The sequence below is a fragment of the Protopterus annectens genome, chromosome 14.part0 (genome assembly GCF_019279795.1).
Source record: "Protopterus annectens isolate FY-2018-M chromosome 14.part0, PAN1.0, whole genome shotgun sequence".
Classification (NCBI taxonomy): Eukaryota; Metazoa; Chordata; order Ceratodontiformes; family Protopteridae; genus Protopterus; species Protopterus annectens.
In genome coordinates this window covers 369,134,860-369,158,806 of record NC_056748.1, presented here as the reverse complement: position 1 = coordinate 369,158,806, position 23,947 = coordinate 369,134,860, and the positions used below count along the sequence as shown (strand labels likewise).

The following is a 23,947-nucleotide window of genomic DNA, read 5'->3' as shown; positions in this document are numbered from 1 at the left end:
GTGTGAAAAGAGAAACTCAGCAGGGAATACCAATAGACTTGTGTGGGTAAATTTAAGTAACTGGCTATTAAGTACACTGCCTGGATGCCAGGAATAAAGAAATACAGATGAGCTGGCAAAAATCAGCTACAAAAAGTGAGGAAGAAACACTGACTATGAAGAGTTCTGCAGCTGTTCAGCAAAATGTAATGCAACCTTCAGACATTTCTTCCAATAATCTACAGGATGATACAAGGTAATTGCATACAGACCTGCTCAAAATAAACAGAACACTGACAGAGTACAGCAACACAAACAACAAAAGGCTGGAACAAATGGAAGAAGATTCAAACTGCTGTATCCAGCTATCTTCAATGTATTCTTCCCTGCAGGGACAACATTTTTGATGAAGTGCATACTAAGGAGGAAATACAAAAGTTTGTCCAACAAAAACTGAGCTGTGAAACAGAAGGAGATTTGGCTTTTTGTTCCTCTACTAATAAAGACCATAGAGAGACTGCATCTGTGAAACCTTTTCCAGTATTTCAATGGAAAATGTTGGAGAGAAGGAAGGGAGCATGAGAGTTGACTAGAAGAATCAAAAGCACTTTGGAAATGAAGTAGAGACAGGATCTGAGGGATGGTGATAAACAGTAGTAAAATCAGTAACTTAATGTGGGATTACAATTTCAATAATTATATTTGTGAAATATGACAGCACAAGAAACTCTGGAAATAATGAACTTTTTCAAAATGTATTTCCTGAGTGGGGGACTCTAAAGTATATGCCCTACTTTACTTCATTAATGTTTGGAAAATGCTTTGGGGAGGGGAAGAGAGGAGAGAATGCTAACTGTAAATAAAGAAAATAGTTTCTTTTCTTAAATGTGCTGCATCTGTGTTGCATGGTTTTCTTTGCATGCTATTTTTGGGTGTAGTGGGTATTGTAAACAGGTGTTGTTTTTATTTTTCTCCCCTCTTCTCTTTTTCTTCTTGTGTAGCTTTGAGAAACATAGGCAATGTAATGAAAAAAAAAAGAAAAAAGGGAGCTGGTTTAAGGGGGCTTGACATAGTTCAAATTAATGTGGTTTATTTTCAATCCTGCATGGGGAAATGACTGATTAATGACCTTTGGTTTAAGACAGATAGCAAGTAAATGAAAAAGAATATTGAATATTGTAAGGCTTTCTTTTTCACTTGCAAATATGTATACTAAGTAGCATTTCTGCAGCTGGTCTTTATGCCTCCATGGAGACAATGTGATAAAGAGAAACTGGAGACAGTCTGGTGGAAGGGGATTGGCTGAGGGAAAAGAAAACAGAACAAAGAAATTGACAAGGACACAATATTCCCTGAAAACAATCAGGAGTTTTCCCAGGTGTAACAGCTTTAAAGATAACAGAAAACCAGTTAGACTCGAAGTAAAGTTCTCCCACTTTTTAACTGCAATGGGGATACTAATATAAACTAGTGCTTTTGTTTTTTTCTTGTTCACCCTTATGCTCTCTTTTTCTTTATTCAGTTTTGAGAAATGTAGGCACTGCAATGAAAAAAATTAGAGGAAGAGATAAGGGAGATTGGAAGGGTCTGGTTGAGTATGACAAAAAAAAATCAGTGTGCTTTTTCCTAGGCTTGCACAGGGAAATGACGGAGTAAAAGCCTTAGGCATTATCCAGTAACAAGTTTATAACAAAGCATGTAAATGAAACAGAATACTGAATACTGTAAGGCTTTTTTTTGACAAAAATGTACCCTTAGCAGTTTTGTGTCTGGTTTGCATGTCACTAGAAGACAATTTGATAAAGAGAAATGGCTTGGAGAAAGTGTTTACTGAAAGCATTCAAGTGTTTTCTCAACTGGGAGAGTTTTGAAAGAAATACAAAATCAAATAGCACTTACTAATAGCACAAGCTGTACAATGTGTCTTAGCATGACTAACCGTTATTTTTGGTTAACTTTAGCCTGTCTGTGTAGCTATCAACTTAGAACTTATGTTCTTATTAGGAAGCAAAAACTTCAATATCTGAAGATGGACATGGTTTTGTGTTATTGCTAAGTTCATAGGTTTTAAGGCTTTTTTTGAGGGGCGGTTGTTCGTTCTGTTTGAGGGCTTTCAAAAAAACAAAAAGTTATGTAAGATGTGACATAGGCGCAAATAAATATGACATGAAATAACTGTATAAAAGACCAACCTGGCGAACAGCATATACATGTAACATAAAAGTTGGAACTAGACATTTAGCAAAAGAGCAGTTATATACAAAAGGTGGTAAAAATAACTGTACAAGAAAGTGATGCTATCTGTAATGTCTTTCAATCTGAATGGTCTTACAGATAAATATAAAAAAGAAAGTAGTGAACTATATTTAAAAAAATGGAGTGTGCAAATAGCTATGCCACAGGGAAAGACACCTGGAAAGAACTGAACGTGTGACTTTGATAAAGAAAGGTTTTCAGGATGGTTATTCAGTGGAATATCTGGGGCAAATGAAAAGAGAAGTACTTAAATTAATTGCAACAGGAGCTCCAACAGTGATAGAAGAGGGAAAATATATAATAATGGAAGATACACAGTACTAAGGGGCTACTGGCTAGGAAGGATTACACTGGCATGCATTTACATCCCTCCTAAAACTGCTATAATGGAGCTTAAGAAAATTCTGGGAGACATAATCAGCTTTCAGCAAAGAATATTACTTATAGGTGGAGACTGGAATTTGGTTTGCAACAGTGAAGATGTGTCTGGGGGGGCCTAGAAGGGAAAATATAACAAAGGAAGGTAGATTTTTGAAGAAATTTATGAAAATGTTTGGCATGGAAGATGTAAATTCAGTACTAGCAGTTTGGAGTGAATTTACATATTACTCACAGAGACACAAAAATTGGGCTACGCTAGATAAAATTTCTCTCTCACAGGAACATGTGCATTTAACTGAAGGTCTTGAAACGCACCCAATAACCATTTCAGATCATGCACCAATAATAACTAAAATAAAAATGCAAGGTAATGAAATAAAAATGAGACACTGGCGCTTTCCTATCTATTGGTTAAAAAGTGAAGAATTTAAGGAATGGGTTGTGGAATTCATTCAGGAGCTACTAGAGAAGATAGAAATATCTTCTGAAAACATACCTAAGGAGTGGGATAAAATTAAACTGGAGTTTAAAACTACGTTGGAAATAAAAGAAAGGGAGATATGGTTAAATAGTAACAATAATTATTTAGAGGTATTCACAAATGTTAAAGTATTGCAAAATAGGGAGAATCTCTCAGAACACAAAAGGAGCAACTGCAGAATGCTAAACAGAAAATAAAAGATTACCTCAATAATATGCATGAGTTTAGAAAGATTGCTGTTAAGCAACTGTTTTTTGATCATAATTCTAAAGCACAAACACTTTTAGCACAACTCAAGCAACAGAAAGTGTGAAGGGCAGTCACCAAGCTTAGGGAGCCTATAACAAGGAAGATAACAAGATTCTCTGTAGATGTATTAGAAATATTTCTGAAATGTTATGAAAATTTGTATAAAGCAGAGAAATATGGAAATCAAGAAAAGGTACAAATTGAAATGTTAATGGAAGAATTAAATATGCCAAAGTCAGAGGTGGATGAGGCTCAATTACTAACAGTTAAGATAGGAAGGGATGAGATAAAAATGGCTATGTATAATAAATCTACAGGAAAGTCCTTGGGAATAGATGGTATTCCTGTAGCAGTTTGGATGTTAGGAGGGAAAAAAATAATAAAGATCTGGAAGGTTTTGTTTAACAGTATTTTAAGAGAAGTACCAGCATCCTGGAAGAAGGCAGTGGTAATGGTAATACCTAAAGAGGGCAAAGATCCGGATCCAGCTTCATACAGGCCCATTTCAATATTAAACCATGATTATAACGTGTTCATGTCTATAATGCCTAGATGAATGGCAAAAGTGATACCAAAATTGATAGATATAGATGTATGGTTTTGTGGAGGGGAGGCACAGATTTGACAACATTAACAAAATACTGGTGATCCAGACACAAGTAGGATGTAAGAAAGTACTACTTTTATTGGTGGGTCTTGATGCAGAGAAAGCATTTGACAGGGTAGAGTGGGACTTCATGAGCAGGGCAATGGAAGCATTTGGTTTTCCCGATACAATTATAAGGTTGTTTAGAAGAATAGTGGGTGGGGTCCTCTCTGATAATTTCCACTTGAGTAGAGGAACCAGGCAGGGTAGTCCGCTTTCCCCTTTGTTGTTTGCAATATATTTAAAACCACTGACAAAGAAAATAAGGGACTCAGAAATTCAAGGATATAATATGGTATGGTAGTCAAGAAAAGTTGGCTCTATTTACAGATGATATTACTTTATACATGACAAAACCAGAAAGGGACATTACAGTGTTGTGGAACAGTTTAAGACAGTTTCACATCTTCTCAGGATACAAAATGAATGAAGCTAAAACAAAAACAATAGCGGTAAATTATGCATCCACACACAAACTGGTCCAACAATATCTATGAGGACATGTTAAAATTAAGTATTTAGAAGTATGGATTAGAAATGACTCTGTGGTGACAGCTAAGGATATGCAGAAAGAGACTAAACAGAAGATAATACAAAAATTGAGAAACTGGAAGTTTTGTTATGTGGATATGGATACTAAGATACAAGCCATTAAAATGTTTTAGTCCCTTTAGTCTTATACACAGATCAAGCATACTTATCAACTGTTGGAGAAGTTGTGGATACCAATTAAAAAGAGTTGAAGGGTTTGATCTGGGAAGGGAAGACAGCAAGGGTCAAGTGGGATAAGCTAATTCTACCAATAGAACAAGGCAGACTAGGATTACCTAATTTGAGGGGGTATTTTACAGCAACACAGTTAAGGCTCTTATAGACAGCACAAGCAGAAAACAATAATTAAAATTGGAAAGGAATGAAGCTGTCACAGGGAGGAAGCTCAAGAAATAAGAAGTTGAGATTTTGTCTGCAGACTGTTAAGAACAACCAAAATCATACAAAGTTTTATATTCATAAAATAGCACGGAATATTCTAAGAAACAAACCAGCATGAGAATGGACAAAAGAGATTTTGGCTGATAGAGATGACTGTGGTCAGGGATACAGGTAATAGGCAAGAGGGGGCTGGAATTTATTGGAGAAAACTGGCAAGAGGGGGCTGGAATTTATTAGAGAAAACTGACAAAGGAACCAAGGTATTGGGAGTAAATAACTAGAGAGAAAGATGATAAAATGGGATGACGGCGAGAATTTATTTGGACTGTAGGTTACAGATTCCCTTCCCTATCAAGGATTGATATCAGAGTATAGTCAAAGAGAAAGAAATAGGGGCTCCTAAATGAAAGACCAGCACTAGTCGAGTTTTTAATAGAATATGGAACAGGTGTTGCTGTTAAAAAAGGAATAAATTAGTAAAGTTTATAAAGTATTGCATGACAATTATAAGAATCAATCAGAGGAGCTTAGAAAGGATTAGGAAGAGAGACTGGATAAGAAATTCACAAAGAGGTAATGGGGGGATATATGTATATCTCCCAAATATGCAACAATGTCTAGAAGACTTGGAATCTTTGCCTGGAAGTGTTTACACATGTATTTTTATACCTCAAGTAATCTCCAAAGAATTTTTCCTCAGGTGGCTAGCAAATGTTGGAGGTGTGACAGGCAAGGAAAGAGGCAGCTGGGAACATATTTTTTGGGAGTGTAATGAGCTGGCATACTTTAGGGATTCCCTGCAGACTGCTCTGTTGGAGATCCTGGGTGAGCAGACTGGACTGACTGGGAAGATGACTTTTTTTTTGAGTAATGCTACAGAATCGGAATTGCTTAGATATAAATAAAGCCTTGCTGAGTCTAATTATGGTGCTAAAAAACAAATACTAAAAAATGGAAATCAAAGTCTAGACCAACTTTATTAGACGTAGTGAACAGAGATAAAACAACTGGAAATGGGATCTTTAGAAAAGGGAAGCAGCAAACTGCATAGGAAAGAAATAGGAATTATGGGTACAATATATGCAGAGCAGGAATGAGGCTTAAGAGGCAGGATTTGAATGAGCCATATAATACTTAACTGACAATGACTGGATGGTTTATAAGTAATGTATAATGTTTTCCAACTACAGTTGTTTCAATGGTGTCTGTGATGTAAAATATCTGCAACTAAAGTGGTATCACTTTGTATGTTTTTCATGTATATAAATGTAAGCCTGCCTCTGTCATATGTGAAAATTTAACAAAGATGTTTGGAGAGGAAAAAGAAAAGGACAAGAGAGGAGAGAATGCTAACTGTAAGAGAGATCACAAGGGTATACGCCTTAGTATGCCAGTCTGCCAGGGACATGAAAGAATCACCCTTCTCAAGAGCTGAGAAAGTAGTTTGGGATGTTTTCAAGATGCACATATGACATTAATGATAAGGTCCATGGGAGTGATGAGCCACAACTCCTTCTTCTCTCTTACCTACTGAATCAGTCACTGATGGGATGATGGAATAGGAGCCACTTGACTTAATCAGCTTGATAGTTTTAACAAAGGAGAACTCAATCAACACAGAGCAGTTGGGGAAGGGGGTACTTTCATTACCTATTTATGTCTCCAAGTAATGGATTCTGGATCTTCTGATTTCTGCTAAGATGCAGATGACACAAAAGTACTTCAAAGAGTGGATCCTAGGCCTTAAACACTGGTCCTATATGGACAGACTCAAAAAACTCTAACTATTCTCTGTCTCATATTGCCTACTTAGAGGTGATCTCTGCTTGACTTACAAAGCCATGTCTAACCCAGCTCTGTTAGAAATGCTGTATCTAAAGAAATCCCAATCCCTCCGCACTACATGCTCCAGAGACCTCAACCTCATAACCCAGAGACTGCCCATGCTATAGAATAGACTGCCCATATACGTCAAGCGGAGCGCCTCACTGCCCCTCTACAAGAGAAATCTTGATGAGTGAATGAGAAATAAAGAATTCATCCTGGGGATCACTCCAGTGGCTCTACTCGACACAGGCACTGGGAACTAAGGTCGGGTGGCACGATGCCAGGGTAATCCTATGGGCTAGGCTTGTAAAGGCTCCAGGGCCATTAGCCTAGTACACATCTATGAACCTATGAATAGTTAAGAGAACTTCATCTGTTGCTATAATAAGCTTCAGCATGTCCTCATGTGGCACTGAGCTCACGACATCCATGAGTCAGGCCATGGGTGCAGCTGTAATAGGTGGCATAGGGACAAAGGAAACATGTATTGGGCCCAATGATGGCATAATGCCAATATCTTCATTGGACCCTGGCATGACAGAAACTACTGGATACTTCCCATTCTAGGTCACTGAGGTCTGCTGAACCTGGGGAGAAGTGTCCTTGTTCCAAAAGGCAACTGCTGTTCCTGTAGTTCCGCTAAGTTCCCTCGTTCCAGCTACAGCTGGCTGATTGGTTTTCGCCAGCCACCTTCTCACCGGCTCTTCCCGCTCTGTTCGCCCTTCTGGCTCACTCTGCTACCCTACCCTGCCCCCATTTCTACCCTCCCCCACTACTCCTACTTTTATTTCAACTCCTAACCCCTCCCTCTCCCACCCAACCAATCATCTTCATACTTTACCCCCTCCCCTTTGTATTTCCACCCGCCAATCACAACCACTCCAACCCCATGCTTCAAAGTTTCTATAACCATCTAAATCCACTCCTACTACACACACATACAATCTGCCTAACTCCTTATATACTGCTAATACACACATACACCCCTCTACCACGCCACATCTTCTACCACAAACCTACACCCCTCTACCATGCCATGTCGTCTACTACAAACCCTTCTCATCCCATCCATCAGCATATTATTCTTACTCCCTTTATACCATGCTACCTCCTACTCCTATAACCAACCCCCCTCCTTCCTGTCCTACACCCCTATTCCCAACCTCCATCCTCATCCCACTAAAATGCACTTCCACACCATATCCACCTCTTTAGTTCACCCAACCCACTCTACTACTTCAGAATAAAAGATTTCCCCCATCAATAAAATAGCAGATACCTAAACTAATACTTTTCTCTCCACAACAATTAAAGACCAAATTAAAACTACTACTACCTTTCCTCAACTACCTCTGCTTAGCATGGGACATACACCCAAACCCTAGACCAAATACTTCCTCTAATCCCAATCTCCCTGTCACAAGCAATACAACCAACTTAAATACCTCAAACTCTTCACCATCAATGCTCAGAGTCTAAGAAATAAAGTAGCCCACTTTCATGCGTGGCTAAACCACAACCTACCTGACACCGTAGCCATTTCAGAAACTTGGCTAAAACCTCCGATTCTGATCCTTCCCCCTGGATTCCAAGCCCTCAGACATGACCCATTAAATAGAAAAGATGGTGGGGTAGCCTTAATCTACTCTAACCTACTATCCATTACTCTCTACCCTAATCCAATTCCTCCATTAAATAATACAGAACTAGTCATATGCCTACTAAAAATGAACAACCATAAAATCATTTGTATCATGGCCTTCTACATCTCCACAATACCACAACACTTGAAGAAATTCTCCTATGGATCTCAACCAATATTAAGCTAGAGACCTTCATACTAGGTGATATAAACATAGATTGGAATAAAATCAATAACTCTAATCCCACCATATCCATCAATCTATTCAACTTTACCCAACTAACTCCATTACTAGACCCAACAAAACAAACCCCATAGGTACCACACTAGACTGGATCCTAGTCACCCATCCTAATAAAGTCTTAAACTCAGGCATCCTACCCGACTCTTTAGGGGACCACCTGCCAGCTTTCATCCACTGAGCAGCCCACTCCTCTCCTCACCTACACTAATATATTCACACATGTAACCTTACAAACTTCAACCCCACAACTTTCTCTAACTCCCTAAAACAAACTGGAACTCTTTAAAAACTCTTCCTATAGACAATGCCGTAGAATTTTTCAACTCAACCTTCTTAACTGCCCTCAACTCCCTAGCTCCACCAAGAACAAAAAGAATAAAAACCAATACCGCCCCATGGCTAACCAAAGATACCAAAAGACTTATGCAACAAAGAGATAAATCCTGGAAACTATACCATCAAAACAAGCAGCTAGAAACTCTTCTTAAATATAAACAACTCCGCAACTTTGTTAAAAAAACAAATTATCAGAGAGACAAAGTCCTACTTTATCAAACACCAGTCTAACCACTCATAAAATCCCAAACATTTCTGGAATTCCATTAACTCACTTCTCAATCCAGGTACCAAAAACAACCCCTGCCCTGACACCAGCAAATCTGATCCTGACAGCCTCTCTGTTCAACTCCTTCTTTACCAAATCCATAGCAAAACTGACCAAGGCCTTCCCAAACAACAACCCTTCCCCTCAACTACTCCAATCTTCCCTAGCCCCTACACCACCCACTACCCCCACAATCCTCCTCCAATATTTGAACTTAAACCCATCTCAACCTCCTACATAAAAAAAATTATTCAACTAAAACCATGCGCCAATGTCCCTGACAATATCCCATCTTTCTTCCTAAAAACTGCCGCAGATGGAATCGCTCTCCCCATTAGCATCTTGATCAACAGAACCATACAGGAATCTTATGTGCCCACATTGTGGCATGCAGCCTTTATTCTACCTCTCCATAAAGGAGGCAAAAACAATAGTAGCTCTAACTAACGCCCCATAGCTATCCTCTCCCCAATCTCAAAACCTCTGGAAAAATGCATCCACCTTCAGCTTATGCCATTCCTAACCAACCACAAACTAATCACTCCAACCCAACACTGCTTTCGACCTAGTCATAGTACTATCACTGCCCTTCTCTCCTTCTTAGATACAGTTAATCTTGCCCATGATTCTGGAAAAATAGTATCAACAGTGCTACTAGATCTGTCCAATGCATTCAATACAGTCTCCCACACCCATCTCCTGAACCATCTTTCTAACCTTAATCTCTCTCAGAATACCTTATCCTGGTTCTCAAGCTACCTCTCTGACATATCTCAAGCTGTGAAATGGGGAAAAGGCACCTCAATCTTCCTTCCTACCCCCAATGGGGTACCCCAGGGATCCATACTTGGTCCAATGCTGTTTAACATCTTTATCAACGATTTCCACACAGCCATACTCAACACCAAAATCGTACAATATGTAGATTAGTCTGCTCTGCCTCTAACCTCCCTGAGCTCCAAACAATGACTCAAACTGCCTTCTCTACCACTGAGAACTGGATGCTCCAAAACCACCTTTCTCTAAATGCCAAGAAATCCAAAACACTATTCTCTCCCTCAAAAGCCTTCCCTCTTGATAAAAACTCATTCAAAATTATTAGCCATAACAACTACTATAGAGGTTGTTCCCTTCACTAAACTACTTGGGGTAACTATTGAAGACCTAAAATTTGATACTCACATCCAGCAAAACATTAAGAAAATGCATATAAAACATGGCATGCTATATAGAAACATCCACTTTCTCTCTCCTTCCACAAGACAAACTCTCGCCATCACCTATCTACTCCCCTCACTAATGTATGGCGCTCCTCTAATAACAAAAGTACAGTTGTGTACCTACCATAAATGTAGATGTTCGAGTGTATTCACTGTTGCAGTCATTACACTTGGGTTATCCTGCTGGCAGGCTACCCGCATTCGGCCTGAATTCCAAAGTCCTGGCCCGGCGTCGGTTGCTGTCGCTTCTTCCCTGATGTCAGTGCGCCAGGGGTATATAAGATGCAGCCGACGCCATTTTCTTCAGTTTTTCTTGTCCCAGATGTCAGGTGTCCCCAAGAAGGTAGGCAATACATATTGCTTATAAAAACATACAGTAAAATAAAAACCAATACCTTCCTCTACAAGCAAATACATCACATAGGTTGTATAGGATAGAGAAGTATAGATAAGTCCCAGCAAATAAAGGGGGATGGAGGGTGGGTAACCTGGACTGCAACAGTGAATACACTCGAACATCTACATGTATGGTAGGTACACAACTGTACTATGTTCGTGTTTCACTGTTGCAGTCATTTCACTTGGGTTGAATCCCAAAGCTGAGGTAGGGCGGCTGGGTCTAAATAGGATTAGGAGTGGCTATGAGGCCCTGCAGAACTGCAGTGGCAAAGCCTGCTCTAGATTTAGAATAAAGAGATAAGTGATAATGCTTGGTAAAGGTGTGTACTGAACTCCAAGTTGCAGCCTCCAAAATATCCTTGGCTGGTAGTCCTCTGAGAAAGGCTGAAGTGGCTACTGCCCTGGTAGAATGTGGCCTAATATTCTTAGGCAATGACTTGCCATGCTGTGCATAGCAGAAATGAATACAGTGTCCTATCCACTTTGAAATAGTCTGCTTTGAGATAGCCTTTCCTTGTGATCCTGCAGCATATGCTACAAACAGTTGCTCAGTTTTTCTGAAAGCTATTGTTTTGTCCAAGTAGAAGCGTAGCTGCCTGTGTATGTCCAAAGAGTGCAGAAGTTTCTCCCCTTTATTCTGGGGATTTGGATAAAATGTTGGTAAATGAATGGTTTGGTTAAGAGCCACACTGGATACTACCTTTGGCATAAATGTTGGGTTTGTCCTTAGAGAAACCCTGTCCGGATGAAAAATGATAAAAGGTTCCACTGCCATTAATGCCTGTAACTCTGAGACTCTTCTTGCTGAAGTTATTGCCAGGAGCAGAGCAGTTTTCCATGACAAGAATTTTATATCAGCCGTATTGGCTGGCTCAAAAGGAGGCAGTGTGAGCTTTTCCAAAACAAAGTTGAGGCCCCATGTAGGTATCAGTGCTCTCCTTGGGGGTCTTATGTTTTTTGCCCCTCTGAGGTACTGTCTTAGCAGTGGATGAGAGAAAATAGGAGGTTCTGTATTGTAATGAACTGAAATGGCTGAGGCATGGATCTTAATTGATGAGAAGGATAGGCCTTTGTCCACATCTCAGTTAAGTATTGCAAAATCTGAGGGATATTTGGAACAAGTGGTTCAAGTCCTTGAGCCTGGTTCCAAGCACAGAATCTCTTCCATTTATCTGCATAAGATTTCCTGGTGCTGGGTCTGCTGGCTTCCAAAATAACATACATAACAGCTTTAGAGAGAGGTGTGTTCTGAGTGGCTATATTATCTGCCATGCAACCAGATTTAATGTTCTGAATTGGCTGTGCAGCAGCTGGTTGTTTTGCTGAGTCAGAAGATGAGGAATTTGAGGTAAAGTCCAGGCTGGTCCTTGAGACAAGCTCTTTAGGATTGGGTACCAGTGCTGGCGTGGCCAGTCTGGGGCAATCAGAATAATTTTTGGCTTCCCTTGTTTGACTTTTAGGAGTACCTTGGGAAGAAGAGGTAGTGGTGGAAAGGCATAAACTGTCAGTGTTTTCCAACTGAATGATAGAGCATCCACTTTCCATGCTTGTGAGTGATAAGTCCTTGTGCAGAATTTCTGTAGCTGGCAGTTGTGAGGGGAGGCAAAAAGATCTATGTCCGGGCATCCCCATTTCCTTGTTATCAAGCTGAAGACCTGTGGATTTAGTTTCCACTCGTGAGGGTCCATGAGGTTTCTGCTTAGTTCGTCTGCCAGAGTATTTTCTTTCCTGGCAGGAATTGCGCCTGTAGATGTACTTGGTAGGTCAGTACTGTGTTCCACAAAGTCATGGTTTGCCTGCAGAGGGGGTAGGAATGTGTGCCCCCTTGCTTGTTTATGTACCACATAACTGTAGTATTGTCCGTCTTTAGTAATAGTTGTCCTGGGTGTAGTAGATCCTTGAAGGCTGTCAGGGCATTCTGTACAGCTAGCATCTCTTTTTGATTGATGTGAAGATACATTTTGTCCGCGGGCCACGTGCCCTGAATACATTTTTTGCCATGTGTGTGTCCCCCAGGCATAATCCAATGCATCTGTTATCGTCTGCCTGGCTGTGGGTAAAGTGAAAGGCTGTCCCTTGTTGTGGTGACAGGCCAGTGCCCACCATCAAAACTCCTGTTGCAGGCAGAGAATAAGATTTATTATTGTTTCCAGGCTGTGGCAATGTTGAGTCCAAACACTTTTTAGATACCATTGTAGCTTCCTCATATGCAGTCTTGCATATGGAATTAGCAGAATGCAGGATGCCATGAAGCCCAAAGCCTGCAGAATTTTTCTTGCAGGTAGCTGGGTCTTTGTTGCCATCATTTGAAAGTAATGAGTCAGTTGCCTTTGTTTGTCTGGCGTGAGTTAAGCCATCTGGGCAGTTGTATTTAAGCTTGCACCCAGGAATATTATCTCTTGAGAGGGCACTAGTTTTGATTTCTTTTTGTTTACTGTGTACCCTAGGCAAATTAGTAATCTTTTTACAAATGCCAGATGCCTTAGTAGAATGTCCTTGCTCTCTGCTTGAATAAGGCAGTCATCCAAGTAGGGATATATTTGAATTCCTTTTTGTCTGCAAAATGCAATTACTGGTGCCAGGCATTTTGTGAAGACCCTGGGCACAGTAGATAAGCCAAAGGGCTGTGCATAGAATTGGTAATGCATTGAGCCAGCTATGAATCTGAGGTATCTTCTGCAATATTGTCTGATTGAGACATGCAGGTAAGCCTCTTTGAGGTCCAAAGTAACTAGCCAAACCTTCTTGCCCAGCATGGGTAGAAGTTGCTGTAGTGTCAACATTTTGAATTTTGGAACATCCAGGAAAGTATTTAGAATTGACAGGTCAAGTATTGGTCTCCAGGCTTTGTCCTTTCTGGGTACGAAGAAAAGTCTTGAATAAAAGCCTTGCCCCTGTTCTTGCTGTGGTACTTTTTCAATAGCTCTCATGTCCATGAGAGCAGAAATTTGTTTTTGTGCCTCTGCCCATTGGTTTTGTGGAAGGTCTGGCATACCTTTTGACCTTGGCAGGGTGTGAAAGTGGAACTTGTAACCCTGATAAACAATATTCAGTACCCATTTGTCCTGGGTGATCACGTGCCAATTTTGTGAGAAGAGTGCTAGTTTTCCCCCTAAGGGTGTTGTCAAAAAATAAGTGCTTGACTTTAGTAGAGGGAAGTCATTGAGACGGTTCCCTATAAGGTTGTGATTTGTCTTCTCCGCCTTTGGGGGCTGCAGCATCCCATTGTTTAGGTCTGTATGAGCCTTGGGGCTGAGCTCTGCCTCTTGGGTGTCTGTATCTGCCTCTTTGTGGCCTGTCTGACACTGGAAAGGACCAATTTTTAGAAGGCCAGTTCCTGCTAAATTTAGGTGGCTGTACCTGTAAGAAATCCTTTCTGTCTGCATTGATTTTGCTTTATCCTCCATTTTCTTTAACACCTCTTCTGCCTTAACACCAAACAAAGTATCATGCTGTAATGCAGCATCCAATAATTTTGCTTTAACATGATCAGGTAAACTTTGTTCTTTTAACCAAGCATGCCTTCGAATGACAGAGCCTGTAACTGCGGCTCTGCAAGAAGCCTCTAATGATTCAAAGCCACATTGCAGAGTATGTTTTCCTACTTGTTCAGCTGCATGAAATAAATCCTGCATTTCCTTATTGTCAGGACCTTCTGAGCTTGTAAGCATTTTCTGTTTTAGCAAAGACATTAGATATTGTTGGTATTTAAGCATGTGAAACTGGCAGTTTAAAGCCCTTACAGCTAAAGTAGCAGAAGTGTAAACTTTCTTCCCCCATCTATACAGTGCTCTAGAATCCCTATCAGAGGGAACAGGTTTTTTTGCAGTGGAAGCCTTGACCCCTTTGGGACTCTGAAAAATTGTTTCTGGGTCAGCAGCAGGGTTTTTATACAGAAATTTATGAGAGTCTGGAACCCTGTAGTATCTATCTGGCTTGACTGGTGCAGGGGGTAAAGAATCTGGAGACAAACTGGATTCAGAAAAAACATCATCAACAATATCTAGTACAGGTGGAATAGCAAGGGGCCTGTGCTGAGGCAGTAAAAGAAAATCTCTGAGCCTTTTCTTGGATTCTGAATAATCCTGGCTCTCCCAATGGAAATGCTCTCTCATGGTGTGCAGGGTTTCCCCAAAAGAATAATCATTAGGAGGAGAGGCTGAAGGGATAGATTCTTCAGCATCAGATTCCTCATAGGGAGGAAGAGAATATCCCTGTTCTGAAGAGGGATCAGAGGAAATAGCAATCTGGTCAGAGAAGTCATAGTCAGTGTCTTGCCTAGGCCTTTTATCAGGAGGGGGATGGGAACCCCTGATCAAAGTAATTAGGCCCTCGGCCATCTTGAACATCTGTTTCTTTGGCATGGATGACTGTCCAGTAGAATGCTGTACTTGTTTCTTTGTCTTTAATGGTGTTTTAGCCTTTGCTTTAGCTGCTGAAGCGGACTTTATGGTAAGCTGTGAAGGTCTGAAGACACCCTCAGAAGCCGATGCCTGCTCAGCAGCTCCGGACTCATCAGAGGGAATAGTTTCCATAGGCCCAATACCTTGAGTTTCCAGAGGCCTAACTGTCTCCAAGTGGGAGTCGGAAGTGGCCTGTGGCTCTGAGGTAGATGGTGTCAGGGGCTGCGAAAGTGCCTCACTGAGAACCGGCGAACCAGCGACTGGCCTAGAAGAGGCTTCGTCATCGGTTTTGGACCTCGGATGCCTGTCCTTTTCTTTGTCTGAGTTTTTTTATGAATTCTGGTCGTCGGTTGTTCCGACGGCATTATGTACTTAAACCTTCGGCCAAAATAATGTAAAGCAAAATCAAACAGACGCTTAATAGTGCGTTTGTTGAATCTAGCACAAAACCGACAACTAGCAACATCGTGGTCAGGGCCTAGGCAAGGAATACAGTAAGAGTGAAAATCCTTATGAGGTATTTGCTTCCCATAAGAAATACAATTGTTAATTTTTAATGACATTGGTCTGGAGCAAGAAAAAGTTTCCCCAAAGGGGTACTTAGCTTTTTTGAAGACTTCGGTTCTGAAATTCAATTTCGAAAGGAGTCGGCCGACTGGCACTTGCGAACTGCTTTTGCTTTGGGCACCGCATGGCAAGAAAAACTGAAGAAAATGGCGTTGGCTGCATCTTATATATTTCTGGCGCACTGACGTCAGGGAAGAGGCGGCAGCAACCGACGCCGGATCAGGACTTTGGAATTCAGGCCGACTGCGGGTAGCCTGCCAGCAGGATAACCCAAGTGTAATGACTGCAACAGTGAAACACGATGAACATCATATATTCCTCTCTCTCCTCCAAACTGGAAGTCTGTTATAATAAAATTTCTTAATTTGCCACCAAAGCCAAATACTCCTCCCATCATTGCATTGCCCTTCATTTGTTAAATTGGCTTGAACTCACCAACCATCTAGACTATCTCCAAATTACTACAGCCCACAGACTAATATTTCAACCTACTAAATGCCCTGCACTAACCAACATCCTACAACCATACACCCTAGACAGAACTCTTTAGATCCAACTCTAAGATCCACTCACCAAAACCTAATCACTGTCCGCAAACCCAACAGATCTGCTAGTCAGCTTCTATTATCCTTTTCCTTAGCTAAACAATGGAATTCTTTTCCTTCCTCACTAAGGACTTGTAAAAACTTTGATAACTTTAAAACTCAGCTACATTCCTACCTTTCCTCTAACTGGAAATGCACCTGCACTCTCCCCACCTAGCCTACTAATCATTCCACTCCATCCTGAATAATTAAACTCCTGACTAACTCTGAATACAAGCTAATCTAACATAAATGTACATATTGTAAATAGCTCATTCCACCTTTCCTCTCTACTTGAACTAAGTCATTACTCTCTCTTTCAATAAAGTCACTACTGCCATCTTAAATATTTAAATACTATTTAACCATAGAATTATTCCTGTTCTCTAACATGAAATGTAACTGTAAATGTGTCTACTTTACTATGATTGCATCTGTAACTAAACTATGTAATGCAGAGCTTTTCTCCCCGGGCCTCCACTGAAAACAGGCTCCCTGAGCCCAGTGGACCTCCCCGGTCATCAAACTGGAAATAAATAAATAAATAAATAAATAAATAGCACTCAAGAAAGCAGTTCTATGGAGGAGGCCAGTTTGAAATGTGCTATGGTTGGCTGAGCTGGGGATGGGCAAGGATAACATCTTAACATGCACCCCCCAATAAGACAGAAGGGAGGTGCAGCTGTCACGGGCACCTCACTGTCTGCTCAGGTTGAAGAGAGGTATAAACCTGAGCCCCTGCTAGTCAAAGATGACAACATAACACAACAGACCATGAAGCATGCTGTGTGATGGATTTTCTTCACAGTGAGTGAAAAAGATTTCTGCCCTTCATTTACTTTCCTAGTTATTCCAGTGCTAAGCACTCTCAACCTCCAACATCCTTTCAGTAGTGGGATAGGCAAGGATTCCCCTCTGCATATGTTTCAGGTAGCAGGGCTGAACTAAAAGCATTTATAACAGTATTCCATATCACACTCCTATCTCAATTAATACTTAAATGTTGCCGTAGATCCTAGCTCAAGAAGCAGGCAGTCACGTTTCAGATGTGAAATGTGGGGACTTTCCATGAAGCACGTATGTCCCACAACAGAGATCTCAAGAGTAGAAGCAGTGGAAAAGAACCATCAAGTGGGGGGAGGGTTTGGGCAGAATCGAGCTGGGGGCCTGTGCATTATAGTAATGGTCAAGCTGAGCAAAGTATCTCTGATTTCTATTCCCTAGGCATATAACTCAAGTACCTCACTTGTTAGCAGGCATTTAATGGTGATGCCCTTTTCAGTTTCATTATCAATTAAACATTTTGTGTTTCACAAAACATATTTCAGCAAATTAAATGGTCTTGGGATAAACATGCAGACAAAGGACAGTATATTTATGACCATGCAGAATTCACAAACAATTCAAATTCAGCAAAATCTTTTCAGAAATACTAAAATTTAAAAAGCATTCTGGCATTCACAGTAAGAGTCTTTATCTACACTTTTATTTTGATCTTCTTAACCCTGAATCATTAGGCTCCTGAACTGCCCACTCATTCCCAGTTCAATGGCAAGATGGCAGAGTCCTAAATGATATCACACTGCAAAGCAGAAGACATTTTTCAATATGAACTAATCACACTTTCAGTAAAATGACATCAATACAGAAAGAGTGCATGTGACTCTGGACACCTGACAATGTCTTCCAGTTATACTCACCATCCTACTGCGGCTCCACCCAGACTCCTCCAGGTAGCTGCCAGATTGTTTTCTTTCTGCCCTGAAGCACATAGGCCACTAGTTGACCCACTTGTTTATGCCTATAGACAGAAGCTCTCTGTTCCCTGTGCATCATTGGGCCAAGAGAAACCAATAAGAGTTGTACAGCAGTCACATCAGTTAGTCAAACACATTTAAGCCACATCTACTCAAATTCTAAGGTCCTAGATTAAATGCCAGGGTGCTTAAAAATGCACTCCAAGTTGTACAGTACTACTTGTCTTTTTACCTGCCAACATCTGCATTCTTTGCCCTGGCACCACCACTGGCTCTTCGGCTGCCACTGGAAGAGGATGACCCCAATGAGTCACTAGAGGAGCTACTGATGCTGTCACTGTCTTGTCCACGGCCCCAGGTTGCAGCAGCCCATCCGCCACGTAGAGGACGACGACTCAAGGTGGGAGAACTGTCAGAGGTAGTTTCTGGAGCGCTGCTGTCAATACTTGCCATTCCTAAGAGATTGGCACAGGCTTATCAAAAATATTTGACTTTCACATGACAATTTTCAAAGAATATCTTGCCAAGTATATTCCCCCACCTCCAAAGTAAAGTACTGTATGAATTAATGAATGAATCAAAAACCCATACACAATGTGGCATAAAAAGACAGCCTAAAACCTGCTCTGCATTGCTTTCTTCTGTTAACTCATACAGCTCTTTGCTCCTCTGCCAGAAATTGATACAATGTGATCACTGGGACTACTAATAATCTGTCAAAACTATAGTCACATGACCATGCCACTAACAAAAGGTACACTGAATTAAAAGCACAGGTAGTTATCACACTACGCAATGTGAAGAAAGAACTGTCTACCCTTATGTATTTTTCCCCAGCTATTGTGAGAGCTTGTGAATTAATATGGACAAACCCTAACACAGTACATTCTAACCTCCTACACAGAAAGAAAACTGTAGAGTTATCACTACTAAAGTCGTCAGGCTATTCCAGCAAGAAGCCCTGCTGGCAGCAACCACTAAATACGCATGTACAGACTCACTCTATTAAGCCATTTGACAGCTTATATGTTTCTTGATTATTCTACACCTTTCAACACTGTCTCAGTAGCTTCAGCTACATTCAACACTGTCCAGTTCAGGAAGAAAACTATTGGGTGTGCTACTATAAGCATCACTATAGTATCACAACCAAACTCTTTTCTTAACTGCAGCAATAAATGGAAGCGGCTGTAAAATGATCCTTTTTTTTTTATACAAAAACATCTTTATTAAATTATCACATATGACATAGGCAACCTTAAATTTACACAAATGAAAATAAACCATATCGACACAATCTTGGTTGCAAACATTATACATTACAAACTACGTCAACACAACTGTAGCTGCAAACATTATGTCACTTAAAATATATCCAGTCATTGTCAAGCAATCATTACACATAGCTCATTCAAGTCCTGCCTAGTTTTAAACGTTCTTCCTTCTCTGCATGTATTTAACCCACAATTCCCATTTTTCCTATGTAATTTGCTCCTACCCTTTTCTAAAGATCCCAATTCCAGTTGTTTTTATCTCTGTTACTATCACTATTTCTAGTACAGTTGATTTAGACTTTGATTTCCAATTTCTAGTAGTTGCTTTTTGGTTCCCATCATAATTAGACTCAGCAAGGCGTTACTATGTCTTAGGCAATTCCGATTCTGTATTATAAATTAAAAAATAATTTCCTTAGTTACACCAATTTGTTTACCCAGCATCTCTGACAGAGCAGTCTGCAGGGAATCTTTAAAGTCTGACAACACATTACACTCCCAAAAAATATGTTCCCAGTTACCTTTTTCTTCCACACTACACCTTTAACATTTCCTGTCTACCTGATGAAAAAATATTTGGACTTTACTTGAGGTATAAAATACCTATATAAACACTTCCAAACAAAGATCCTAAAACGTCTACACTGTTGCATATTTGGGAGACGTACATATATCTCACAACTGTTTCTTTGTGAGTTGCTTATCCAATCGTTCTTCACAATCCTTTCTAACCTTCTCTGATTGATTCTTATAATTATCATGCAAAATTTTATACGCTCTACTAATTATTCCTTTCTTAATGGCAACTTCTGTTCTAGATTATACTAAAAACTCTTACCAGTGCTGGTCTTTTAGGACCACCCTATTTCTTTCTCTTTGCCTATACTCTGATATCAATCCTTGATAGGGAAAGCAAATCTCTAACCTGCAGTCCAAATAAGTTATTGGCGTCTTCCCATTCTACTACCTTTCCCTCTCTAGTTATTTGCTCCCAATACCTTGGTTCCTTTGACAGTTTTCTCCAACAAATTCCAGCCATCTCTTGCCTATTGTCTGTATCCCTAACTGCAGTCATCTATATCGGCAGCATCTCCTTTCTCCATTCTTGTGTTGACTTAGTTTTTAAAATACTTTCTGCTACTTTATGAATATAATATTTTACATGATTGTTTTTCTCTTTAAACATCTGTATCCAAAAGCCCAGGCACTCCTTGTTTCTTGAGCTCCCCCCATTTCATAATCCTCTCTTTCCAGTTTGAATTATAGTTTTCTGCTTGTGCTATGTATAGAAGCCTTAACTGTGTTGCTCTAAAATACCCATTCAAACTGGGTAATCCCAGTTCGCCTTGTTCTACTGGAAGAATCAGCTTATCCCACTTGACTCTTGCAGTCTTCCACTCCGAGATAAAGTCCTTCAGCTCTTTATTAATTGCTATCCACAATTTCTCCTCAGGTTGATAAGAATATGTCTGACTGTGTACAAGACTAAATGGACTAAAACTTTTTAATGCTTGTATCTTACTATCGATAACCGTATAACACAGCTTCCATTTCCTCAGTTTTTGTATTATGTTTTGTTTAGTCTCTTCCCACATATCCTCAGCTACCACACCGGAACCATTTTTAATCCCTACTCCAAATGATCATGTCCCCTTAAATATGGATATTGCTGAACCAATTCATATGTGGGTAAATAATTTACCGCTGTTGTCTTTGTTTTATCTTAATTAATTTTGTATCCCAAAAAGATCTGAAACTCTCTCAGTATGTTCAACAACACTGTTATGTTTCTGATTTTGTCAGATATAAAATAATCGCCATCTGCAAATAAAGCCAGCTTTTCCTGACTATCACACCAATTATACCCTTGAATTTTTGAGCCCTTATTTTCTTTGCCAATGGTTCTAAACATATTTATTTATTTTTTATTTATTGACATTTGTTAACCGGGTTGGTCCAGCTGGGCCAGCGGCCCGTTTTCAGTGGAGACCAGAGGAGAAAAGCTCCAGTTACAAAACAATTAAGGATTACATAGGTAACAAAAATAGAAAGTAGCATAACCAAGTTTCACTCCAAAACATATTAGTACAAATTTGATTGTAATCAAACATATTCAGATTACCCTAACAGAATAATCACGAAGAAATAAGTATATGAACTATTTTTTTTTTATACATATACAAACGAGTTATATACAAGGGATCAAATAAGTTATATACAAGTGATAAGATTTCTTGCCTAGGCTTCCTAGGAAGGTACAGATGCTAAACATGATGCAAATAACAAAGGGATTAAAGGATACTCCTGCCTCGTGCCTCTATTGAAGCAGAGATTATCAGAGAGGACACCACCCACTTTAATTTTTGTCTCCGATCCTTCATATATCTTTCTAATCAACCTTATACTTTTATCAGAGAATGCAAAAGCTTCTGTTGCTCTGTTCATAAAGTCCCAGTTTACTCTGTCAAATGCTTGGCTGCAACAAGCCCCACCACCAACAGTGGTATTTTCTTATATTCTGCTTCCCACTGAATCATCAGTGTTCTATTAATGTTGTCAAATGTTTTCCTCCCCTCCACAAAACAACACTGATTCAGCTCTATCAATTTTGGCATCACATTTACCATTCTTTTAGCCATTACTGATAAAACTCCTCCCCGCGGTCAAGTTGCGTTCGAAAGACATGCATAGAATGGGCATGCTTTCGTTGAAGGTTGGGCGTCGAGCTGGCACCTCAGCACCTGTAAAAAAATCTACTGCCAATCATTAGCGGACCGGAGTTCCGCTGTGGCGACCCCTAACCGGGAAAAGCCAAAAGAAGAACAACAACTTTATAATCAAGGTTTAGTAATGAAATGGGCTCATATGAAGCTGGATCTGATGGATCTTTACCCTCTTTAGGTATTAGAGTTACCACCTTCCGGGATGTTGGTACCTCTCTTCCTCTTAGAATACTATTAAACAAAACCTTCCAGATCTTTATAATTTTTTTTCCTCCTAGCTTCCAAACTTCAACAGTAATACCATCTACTCCTGAGGATTTTCTTGCAGATTAGTTACACATCACCATTTTTATCTCATCTCCTCCTATCCTAACTGGTAGAAATTGAGCCTCTTCTACCTCTAACCATGGCATATTTAATTCTAACGTAAACATTTCCATTTGTACCTTTTCTTGATTTCTATATTTCTCTGCTTTAGACAGACTTTCATAGAACTTCTGAAATACTTCAAATACTTCTACAGGATCCCTCGCTATCTTCCTTGTTATAAGCGCCCTAAGCTTAGTGACAGCCCTTTCTACTTTCTGTTGCCTCAATCGTTGTGCTACAAGCTTTTGTGCTTTCTACCCTAACCCAGTTTTTGTATCTTGGGGATGAGTATGTAAATTTAATTTGAACTCCTACTACTGAATTCACATATTCCATGTTAAATTTCTTTAAAAATCTACTCTCCTTTGTTTTATTTCCCTTCCAGCCCCAAGACACATCTTCACTGTTGCAAATCAAATTTCAGTCCCCACCTATAAGGAATGCTCCTTGCTGAAAGCTGATTATTTCTCCCAGAATTTCCTTAAGCTCCATTACAACAGTTTTCAGTGGAATATAAATACATGCCAGTGTAATCCCTCCTCCCTTTTCAGTAGCTCCTTAGTACTGCAAATTTACTATTATTGTCTTTTTTTTTCTGTTACTACTGGAGTTCCTCTTGCAATTAATATAAGTACTCATCTCTTCCTTTGCTCCAGGTATTCTGCTGAATATCCATCCTGAAAACCTTTCTTTATCAAATTCACATGTTCAGTTCTAAGTGTGTCTCCTACAACATTGCTAGTTGCACTCTACATTTTAATATAGTTCACTACTCTTTCTTTTTTTGTATTTATCTATGAGGCCATAAACGTGTAAAGACATTATAGAAAGCATCATATTCTTGAGAAAGGATTATTTTCACCTTTTATGTATAACAGCTTTTTTGTTAAATGTCTAGTTACAGCTTTTGTGTTACATGCAAGTTCTGTTTGGCAGGTTTATCTTTTATACAGCTGTTTCTTGTCATCTTCATTTAAGCCTATGTCACATCTTACAGAACTTTTTGTTTTATTGAAAACCCTCAAACAAAAACACACACACTCCCAATACCCCCTAAAACATATTAACTTAATAGCACAAAAAACTATCTATACCTTCAAATACTGAAGCTTTAACCTCATAACAGGAACAAATATTCCAAAGTGACAGCCACACATAGACTTGATCTGACCTAAAAGAAAAGTTATCCATGCTAAGACGCATAGTATAGCCTGTGGCTCTATTAAGTGCTGTCTGGTTTTGTTTTATTTCTATAGCTCTCTCAGCTGGGAAAACACTTGAATGCTTTCAGAAAACATTTTATCCAATCCATTTCTCTTTATCAGATTGTATGCCAGACATGAAAACCAGACATAAAACTGTTTACTAGAAAAAAAGCATTATAATACTCCATATTGTTTTTCATTTAC

The 23,947-nt window shown here is 39.7% G+C and overlaps 1 protein-coding gene across 4 annotated transcripts in view; it reads right to left on the bottom strand.

Moving 5' to 3' along the window:
- ZSWIM8 (zinc finger SWIM-type containing 8) overlaps positions 1-23,947 on the bottom strand; it is a 2,719,879-nt gene that overhangs the window by 535,755 nt on the left and 2,160,177 nt on the right. For all 4 annotated transcript variants that reach the window (XM_044056095.1, XM_044056097.1, XM_044056096.1 and 1 more), the window contains exon 18: positions 18,405-18,627. In XM_044056095.1, the coding sequence (XP_043912030.1) occupies positions 18,405-18,627 (223 nt within the window). The remainder of the gene's footprint in view (positions 1-18,404; positions 18,628-23,947) is intronic.